This window comes from Metopolophium dirhodum, chromosome 4 (assembly GCF_019925205.1).
Source record: "Metopolophium dirhodum isolate CAU chromosome 4, ASM1992520v1, whole genome shotgun sequence".
Classification (NCBI taxonomy): domain Eukaryota; kingdom Metazoa; phylum Arthropoda; class Insecta; order Hemiptera; family Aphididae; genus Metopolophium; species Metopolophium dirhodum.
Window position 1 is genome coordinate 10,954,756 of NC_083563.1, and position 9,705 is coordinate 10,964,460.

At 27.2% G+C, this 9,705-nt stretch overlaps 3 protein-coding genes across 6 annotated transcripts in view; 1 reads left to right on the forward strand and 2 right to left on the reverse strand.

Annotated features, from left to right (window-relative positions):
* Positions 1-2,403, reverse strand: part of LOC132943197 (serine/threonine-protein kinase tricornered) — a 141,168-nt gene extending 138,765 nt beyond the window's left edge. Inside the window, exons 1-2 of one of the 3 annotated variants that reach the window (XM_061012065.1) lie at positions 2,150-2,403; positions 1,883-2,005 (exon numbers count right to left, since the gene is read on the reverse strand). In XM_061012065.1, the coding sequence (XP_060868048.1) occupies positions 1,883-1,903 (21 nt within the window). In that variant the 5' untranslated portion in view covers positions 1,904-2,005; positions 2,150-2,403. The remainder of the gene's footprint in view (positions 1-1,882; positions 2,006-2,149) is intronic. The other 2 variants (XM_061012067.1, XM_061012069.1) reach the window with 2 other exon arrangements.
* A 1,844-nt stretch (positions 2,404-4,247) lies between these two features.
* LOC132943200 (NADH dehydrogenase [ubiquinone] 1 alpha subcomplex subunit 13) lies at positions 4,248-7,598 on the reverse strand. 2 transcript variants are annotated; one of them, XM_061012074.1, is made up of 5 exons: positions 7,445-7,598; positions 7,172-7,294; positions 6,029-6,179; positions 5,740-5,951; positions 4,248-4,601 (listed from the first exon to the last, which is right to left on the reverse strand). In XM_061012074.1, exons 2-4 carry the CDS (start codon positions 7,266-7,268, stop codon positions 5,744-5,746), a joined length of 456 nt encoding a protein of 151 aa, XP_060868057.1. In that variant the 5' UTR covers positions 7,269-7,294; positions 7,445-7,598; the 3' UTR covers positions 4,248-4,601; positions 5,740-5,743. The 2 variants fall into 2 exon arrangements, with proteins under 2 accessions (XP_060868057.1, XP_060868056.1); XM_061012073.1 differs by having other exon boundaries at positions 7,375-7,527.
* Positions 7,599-7,865: 267 nt separating this feature from the next.
* On the forward strand, positions 7,866-9,392 carry LOC132943199 (ras-related GTP-binding protein A-like). Its single transcript, XM_061012072.1, has one exon. The coding sequence runs from the start codon at positions 8,162-8,164 to the stop codon at positions 9,086-9,088; it is 927 nt and encodes a 308-aa protein (XP_060868055.1). The 5' UTR covers positions 7,866-8,161; the 3' UTR covers positions 9,089-9,392.
* The last annotated feature ends 313 nt before the right edge of the window (positions 9,393-9,705 follow it).

Here is a 9,705-nt window from a genome sequence, read left to right on the forward strand (position 1 = left end):
CTCATACGTTTGTTAATACTAAATTACTAACGAATAGTAGATAAAATGGTAACTCAGAGTGTACAAAACAGTCATGTTTACAATATTTGTTCAACTGCTAGCAAGCAAACATGCTTAATGACTATTACTACACTGTTATTGTTTTTAATATTTTTCCATAGTACTTTAAACGGGGGAAACAACACCAGCAGTCAAAATGTATGCTAGTAGAAAAAAACAGTAAAGGTAAGAATTTAAAATAATAATAATTGAACCGTTAAATTTTTTCATTGAACTATTAAATAACTAAATAGGTACATCAGTATTCAGTAGGTATATTAAAATTTAGATTTTAGATCACTGTCATTTATTAGTACCTATAGTTAAAATGGAAGAGAGGTATATTACCATACACTACTTTAGTTTAAATATTTCACTCCTTCCTCCACTACTTAATAGGTATATTTAAAGATGGAATATATTATAAATATTTACAAAATGTTAACACTCTTCCCCCCTCCCAAACTTATTTTGATCCACTTCGACCTTAGATAATAGTAATATTTATAAGTTACAAGTTCTAGTTGCGAGGATTTAAATGAATACCTATATCTCTTACATATAATTAACTATGTTCACCCAATCGTGTACAGAAGAGTTCCATAACTTTTCATTAAGACATTTAGACATCCATCATTATTAAAATAGATCCATTCTTCCAAGTGATATTAGGTACAATAAGAGTCAAGTACCATCACAACCAACAACCAATCAACTTTTTTTTTATATAAAAAGTTTGTTTTATTAGCTCATTTGGTCTATCTTGCATTGTAAAATTAGGAAATCTGATAAATTAGGTATTTATTTATTTAATTTTTTTTTTTTATTTGGAATTTAAAAATGTCATACTTATAAACCTATAACTTTGAAATATTTGTATTAGGTAATAGGTACTACATTTTTATAAACGTATTGTTCAATATAATATTGAATATAATTTTATTGACAGATTGTGTAGGTAATAAAAAATGTAAAGCTTAAATATTATACGGTATAATATGTTAATATGTTACTAACTTCTTAATATATATTTTATTATACTCTATTCCACGAGAGAACATTCCGGTTCTGCGTATTTCCCACTTTATTATACTAACAAAACTGGTTCCGCTGTGGCAGAGTTCGAGTGTCACATGGGATGCGCAGAAAAACCGATTTTGGTCAGGCTGCGGCATGATCTCTTGTGGAAGAAAGTATAATATATAAGTTCCTCCACTGAGATGTTTCTTCATTCTGTGAATCATGTATTTTTTTTCTCCAAACATCACACTTACTGTTTTACATTTATTTGAACACATTGTGCAATAAAATACTCAAAATTAAAAAAAAAATGATATATAATATTTTATTAAAACTTATTATGCTTTAGAAAATGTCAATGTTAAAATTAACTTAATTTATTTTTTCATTATTTAATTAAAAGTCAGTAAGCAACCATAGATCTGAAGAATATAAGATAAGTGATAATAATATAATATTATAAGAATATGTTTCTGAACTTTATAGACTATAGTCCATATCCCTATAATTCTATAATTACAAATAAATAAAATATGTATGTATAAAAATAACATGGGAAATTGATAAGATTTATATGGATTTTATTTTACTGATAAGCTATCATTGAGATAATAATGTATATTATTAAAATATTAGCCAAATTATTTTCACTCGAATAAATATATTAATGTTTAGTCAAAACAGATACAAGAAATATACTAACATAAATTTCAATAATTAGAACATTAAGTACTTTAACTGTGAAATACAGTTGACCAAGACGTATCATCAAACAAAAACAATCACGTTTACTAACAATTGTTCACAAATAAAAGTTAAGTACCTGGTTGATCCGAAGGAACATGATCTGGAGAGGTCGGAGCAGTCCCCTCCAAATCTGACTTGTCTTCCAATGCTCCTGCCAGCTTAATGGTCTCGTTTCTTTACAGACAAAATGACAGTCGACCTGTTCATTAAAAATAATTATTGCTACTACTAAATAAAAATAACTGTACACCTAGCCAAATATTGAAGAAATAAAATAAAAATGAACATTCAAAAACAACTGTGACTGTGTATTGATATTGTTAATTGTTATACAAATATGTACCAGAAATTGATCTTGAAGTAGTAGAAAAAACGTCCGGTGCAAAGTAAATAAGTAGTGTTTATCAGCTCAATAAAGTGCGCGAACTGAACATAGCTGATAGACGAACTGCTAATTTGAACGGCATACAGTACGAACAAACGTTGAAAATTTAAAATGTTTAATTAAACAAACTAACTAAACTAAAACGAAAAATCTTCAATGATAAAAACGAAAAGTTTTTACTCTTTTGTTTACATATCTATTGATTGGTCTTTATTTCCACTGGTTTTATCTCTCCGTCGGAGGCTGCAAAACGCATTCCTCAGGTATCAGGTTAGCCAACACCGGTGCCCCGGTCATTGATAAGTGATAACGAACAACGAGTTTAACGCATAGACATTAGACAGTTATATTTGGATTTAAGAGGATGTCAGCACACTATTTGTTTTCTCTCTTTAACCAGTTTAACCCACGCGCAACATAGACAAAACGCATTTGCGCAGAATCGTTTTTTCTATGTTTTTAAGTAATTTCAGAGTAAAATCACCCATTGCATAAAAGGATAAAAGATAGAGAATAATATTTTAGAGGGAATGACATACCGGTTTTATATTTTATTGTTATTTGACTTTCAAAATAAACAAAAAAATTTTGTAAATTTAAAATGTTTAAATTGTTTTGAATCAATACTTAGAGAAATCGATATGTCATCCCCTCAAAAATATTATTCTTTATATTTTTTGTAATGAGTGATTTTACTCTAAGATTACTTAAAAACATACAAAAAACGATTTTGCGCAAATGCATTTTGTCTATGTTGCGCGTGGGCTGCTCGAGAGAGAAAACAAATAGTGCGCTGACATTCTCTTAATGACCCAAGAAAACCGAGATTTGGAATATTTGAGGTCCGATATATTTCGGATATCAGCAGCTGAACTGTCGAAGTACCTCAATCCTCACGTTTTGCATTTCGATTTTCGGTCGAATAATAACCTTATTTTTCAAGGAATTTAATAGTACCTAGTCTATAATATATATTCATAAATCTGTGGTGACTGGTGTTATTAGTTAAGGGAACACTTGTTGTCACAAGTGCGTAACACAGCAACTTTTACGCTCAGCAGAAAACGTTTATCTGTTAGTAAAAAAATTAAAACGAATTAACCTCTTATAAAATTAAAAGGTAAGACTATTATCTATACAATGACATAAGCTTTTTAATATGTTTTAATTTTAAAGCGAGTTGTGTATTTTAAAATTGTAAATTGTTTGTACATCTTAAAAACCTCATAACTTGCTTTAAAATTAAAATATAATAAAAAGCCCATGTGGTTGCCTAGATAATAATCTTACCTTAATATTTTATAAGAGGTCAATTTGCTCTAATTTTTAAACTAACGGAGATAAATGTGTTCTTTTGAGCATAAAAGTTGCTATGTTACGCACTTGTAAGACGGAGACAACAAATGTCACTGTAACATCCCCTTAACTATTAAAATAATATTATGCTTATTACGACTTGAAAATATATTAAAAATTGATTAGAATTTACTTTAATGCCTAGACTAACAACATATTCTATATACCTAATCAGAGAAAATAGGTACACATTATGGTTTGATATAATAATATTTTATATTATTATTGTATTATAGGTACTATGTGTATTTTATTACTCTGTGATATCCATACATTTTTTTTAGATAGAGAATTAACATTTCACATATTTTATTAGTATTACTATTTTATTCTCAAGAAAAGTAAATTAACTTTTAGTATAGTAGTATAGGGTATAGTGTACACTAGTACGTTCTTCCTTCAAACCATACAGACTAATATTAAGAAAATATATATTATTAGTTATTACAAATAATATATTTGTATAAATTATTATAATATAATATTTTTTATTTTTGTTACAACTACAGCTGTTATTAATTATATGTTTATAGATTTATATTATCAAAATAATAATAATATCTTCAACCAAAACACTTTTCTAAAGTAAAATTGCTGTAGGTAAAAGGATAATGACTATTGAAAACCTTAAAAATATTTGTCTGAACAATTCACTATAAATAGAAACAATATACTGTATGTTAGTAAACGTTTTTAAAAATACATAATACAAATAAGTTTGTTTTAATTTTTTAAGAATTCATTTATAGATATTTTTATAAATTTGATACAAATTTACTTTTGACATGGTACAAAGGTTCTATTATTTTAATTCAATGTAGAATATCAATTTAGGTTTAAAAAACACTTTGTTATTTTAACCTCGATTTTTACCAATTAGATATTTTAATTAATTAAGCTACAAATAAAAATATGTAACAAACATAAATTATTATTTCTATTTTTTATAATGTTACTATTAAAAAAAAAAATTACACTGTTGTATTGAATCTAAACACATGTAAGACGACAAATATTTTAATGACTCTCATTCTTGTAGAAATTGCACACATACCTGTAAAATAGTAACATTAAAATTACTTACGCAAATATACTATTGAAATAAAAGAATAAAAAGTCATATTAAATTTTAAATTTCATACTTGATAAGCATTTTATAAAGGTCCCCACATATTGCAGCGGTGGCGGTGTATTGCTACTGAACACATTTCACGCTCACTGCGGCGGTAAATCCAAGGGCCAAGACATAGCTAAGACAATTTAACTTTACTCCCACCGCTGCAGTGTGTGGGGACTTTTAGAGTATAAATTACTATACATATATTTAAATCTAAAGATTAAACTATTATTATATAATACATAACTATTATTACTGTTATTATTATAACTTAATTTACTAATTTAAGTAAGAATAGCATGTTATTGAATCTCAATTGTATGATCTCGGAATATTTATTATTATAATATGATCTAAATTGAATACTAATTTTAAAAAATTCTACAAATTCTTGTAGTATATTTCATACTGTTATGTATACTCATATTTACTGTTTATTTGAAATAACTGTTGAGTTATGTATTAACTTAAAATGCCTTTTAAGACTTTAGATTTTATTAAGTTTTAATGATTATTCTTATAGTATTCTACAATTATCTTATGATAAATTTGTAATTTCATATTTACAAAATTTTACAGATTTTCCTATAAACTACAATTGCTGGATTTGAAATTTTAAGTGTGGAAAAATCAATTACAATTATTATGGTGTAGCATTGTTACAAACATCCTAAGTAGAGTAATAAGGTTATAAAAATAATACAAAAAAATAATTCAAAGGACAATAAACAGCTTTCAAGTCTTTGATAAGGTAAATATCAGAAAAAGTTCAGAAATCTAATACCAGGTCTCTAGATTTATTTTATTATCTTATTCTTATACACCATAATAATTTCTTATATTATATTGATCCTTTAAATTAGAACTATGAAAACATTGAACTCCAACTAGCACTTTAGTAATGAAATAAATTGATAGAGTTATATTTTATATTAAATTAGTTTTAATGTATTTATATTAAGCTATACATATACTTCACACACTTAATTTTAAGATTAAAATACTTTTTATATTAAAATGTCTTCTTGGCATGAATAAATAAATATAACTTTTAAGATAATAAAACAATACTTACGTGTTTATAGATATTTGTGCCAGTATACTCGGTCATACAATACTTTATCGGGAGCATGTACATAATACTCATTTAAACCAGGTTCAATGAGTTCTTTCTTATCAACTGTCTTGTATATAGGCTCACCATATAAAGTACCTGTTTTCCATCCTTTGACATTTTTCATCAATTTTTCTTCGGTTTCACGATTTTTTCTTAATTGTTTTAGATATCTGTAATAAGTTAATAATATAAATATAAATTATCATTAACAGTGTCAAAAAAAAAAATTAAATTGTCTAGTACTTACTCTCTGTCAGCTTCAGCATCTAATAGTGGTGTTATAGCAATAAGTGAACTACGTGATTCAACTTGATATCTATCAACTAGTCGGTCATTTAAAAGGTATAAGTACCAGCCAACACCAGTGCAAACTATATATGTACCAACCATTGCTCTACCTAAAATAAAAATAAACAAATCATTAAAAACTAACGCTTTTTTAAATATTTATTAAAAGTAGAACAAGTACCTAGCTTAAAACATTTATACTCTTTTACTACTTACTACTTATTATTATTTGTTCATTAATTAATTTATTTATTGAAACACCTATGAGGACATTAATGATTTGATTGCCAAAATGAAAAAATGACCTATGAAAACTAAAGGATTGGGTTGTATTAAAGAGACTCCATGCAGGACACAGAATAACAGAACATTTGATGAACCACAATGGAGATTTAACCCTTTACCAGAATGCACGTGTAGGTATGAAAAATAAACTGCAATACGCATTGTCGAAGAATGTTCTAATTGGCTTCTCTAAGGTGGTATGAAAGAACTACACAGAGCTGCAATAGACTCAGGGCAATTTATGAGATCCTTGGACATAAAACACCTACAGAACTAGTGCATAATATCCTTTCTGTTTATCACATACTCTATACTATTAAACATATTATTATCTCATCAAATTCTATTTATATATAATTGTTTATCTTTATAATTTGTAGCAACTTGTGTAAAATTGTATTATTACATTATTTATATTATATATTTATCCTAATAATTATCATGAATATTGTACGAAAGCCATACCAAATAAATAAATAAATGGAAAATTGTAATAGAAAACACTAAATAACAAATTAAATTTAAAAAACCTGACCAAAATATACAGAAAAATGTTATCGTTACCTATATATCAGGGGTGCAAAACCGCAGTAAGTGTCTTAACATTTTTACTAATATAGTAATAGGTACCTAGTGTTTCTTTTCCTGTTATTCATATTATTTTTTATTATGTTGTGCAGCTCGCAACTCTTATCACTGGCCACCCCTGGTACATATATACATGTATGAGTTAAATAAATTATTAAAGATAGCTATCAATAATAAAATGCTTATGTTGGTGGTAAACGGTAACAATTATATATTTATATTTACTTACTACTGGCAAATGGTTTAGGAAACACACGAGCAAAATTGATCTTCCGATATCCACCTTTTGGAGGCATATCCTGTTTTACACGCTCTGCAGTCGCCATGATTACTTCCAAGTTATTTCAAAATACTAATAGAGAAAACATGCAAATAAAATATTGTATTGTTATTGAATATAAATCGTAAATATATAATAAAAGTAACTTTTACCAGCAACACAGAGACCGAGACGATTTAATATAATATGATTTATGAATTATGATGTTACTTTTTTACTTACGAGGCTATGAAGGACAAGTCGATAGCCGATAGGACCATAGGAGACGATCAAAGCAATATGTTTTATGAGAATATAAAAAAAAAGTGATACCAGTTTTGATAAGACCACACCAATTCTGTGATTTTGTGATAATACCACCACAGAAGTCTGAAGTGTTACACCACAGTAGTAGAATATAATTAAATATTATATTATATAAATATGTAATATTATATATTATATTATATTATATATTTAATATACGTCTATATGAGTATCACAGAACAATTATAGTATAACCATAGAACAATATAACTGAAGTCTGTGCCATTTACGATTTACCACGGAATAAGAATATCATATCATAGATAATAAATTAATAATAATAATAATAATTTCTTTATTATCTATAATGATGTGTGACAATATTCCCTACTATAAACAGTAAACACTGATTTGTTTTTAATTTTTCGGATCGGTTTAATTTTTCAACGCTTCAAATTGTAAACTCTTTCGTATAATATTTATGCTATTCTGCTATTAATTATTATCGTTAACTGTTAGTAGTTTTGTACTTATTGCCTACCAAATTCCATTGAAACTACCGGCATTTCGTTCGTTTTTTGTTTTGCTGTTCATACGACCTGGAAATCGGTAAGGGTAATAATACCGACGTCTCGGCCAACAAAAAATAGTTGCGTTTCGTAAAAATCGTTAGCGAGCGTCGAAAGTTCCGAAATGAAGAAAAAGGTGTTGTTGATGGGCAAGAGCGGTTCCGGTAAAACAAGCATGAGATCAATCATTTTTGCCAACTACATAGCCAAAGACACTAGTCGATTGGGTGCGACGATTGACGTTGAACATTCCCATGTTAGATTTCTTGGGAACCTAGTGCTTAACTTATGGGATTGCGGAGGACAAGAAGCATTTATGGAAAACTATTTTGTCAGTCAACGAGAGAACATATTTCGCAATGTAGAAGTGCTTATTTATGTATTTGATGTGGAGAGTCGAGATGAGGAACTTAAAAGAGATTTAAGATACTACGAGACTTGTCTTAGTGCAATTTATGAAAATTCTCCGTCTGCAAAGGTATTTTGTCTAATTCATAAAATGGATTTGCTGCAAGAAGATCAACGTGACAAGATATTTTCAGACCGGGAAAATGAAATAATTAATATGTCCAAACCAGTTGACTGTTCTTGTTTCAAGACATCAATTTGGGATGAAACGTTATATAGAGCTTGGTCTTCAATTGTGTATAAATTGATACCAAATGTTAAAGAACTTGAACAAAGCTTGACATTGTTTGCTGATCTAATGGACGGTGATGAAGTATTATTGTTTGAACGTGCAACTTTCCTTGTTATTTCCCATTGTCAACGAAATCTACAACGTGATATTCATCGATTTGAAAAAGTCTCGAACATCATAAAACAATTTAAACTTAGTTGTAGCAAAGTAGCTGCTCAATTCCAAAGCATGGAAGTAAGAAATTCGAATTTTGCTGCTTTTATCGATTTATTTACAACAAATACATATATTATGGTTATTATGTCTGATCCACATATTCCTTCAGCTGCCACTTTATTGAACATAAAAAATGCTCGGAAACATTTTGAAAAATTAGAACGTTCAAGCCAGTCTCAACAGAACAAGAAATAATTACAATTGATTAAGCATAATTAGAAGACAAACCAGTCTTTTGGTTTATCAAGAATATCAATTTGTGTATATTTAGTGTAGTGTAATGTACCTAGTGTTTGTGTACTATTGTACACATACAATGAAATTACTATTTATTAAGTTATAATATTACAACTTATTTGAATCCTAAATTTATATGAATTTGTATATTTTCCATCATAGCTATTATTAAATAATAATCATAAATTTATTTTTATTGAAACTAATTTTAAAAAAAACTGAAAAACAAATAAATTATCACAATATATAATTTTTAATATTTTACAATCTTTCTTCTTTCTCTAGTTATAAGTACACGTTATACAATACAGTACAAAAATAGATTTCTCCGTTTTTTTTTTCGGATACAATATCTAAAAACGCAACAAATTACATACCTACACTAAAATATATTATACAAATAATATCACAAATCTATATATTATTTAGAAGAATTAAATTTCAATGTTTATAATGTAAATTATTTTAAAACTTATTAAGTAGCTCATTACTTTCTAATTTTTTTTATTCAAATTGATATGCATGGGTAAAATTAGTTTTGAAAAATTACAAGTTAAAATATTGTGTTAGTTACA

Excerpts from the sequence above, each read along its gene's own strand:
- LOC132943200 (XM_061012074.1), bottom strand. The coding sequence starts at position 7,268 with ATGGCGACTGCAGAGCGTGTAAAACAGGATATGCCTCCAAAAGGTGGA. Across the intron at positions 6,180-7,171 it reads TCCTAAACCATTTGCCAGTA|GTAGAGCAATGGTTGGTACA; the intron begins GTAAGTAAATAT and ends TTTTTATTTTAG. Across the intron at positions 5,952-6,028 it reads GATGCTGAAGCTGACAGAGA|ATATCTAAAACAATTAAGAA; the intron begins GTAAGTACTAGA and ends AACTTATTACAG.
- LOC132943199 (XM_061012072.1), top strand. The coding sequence starts at position 8,162 with ATGAAGAAAAAGGTGTTGTTGATGGGCAAGAGCGGTTCCGGTAAAACA.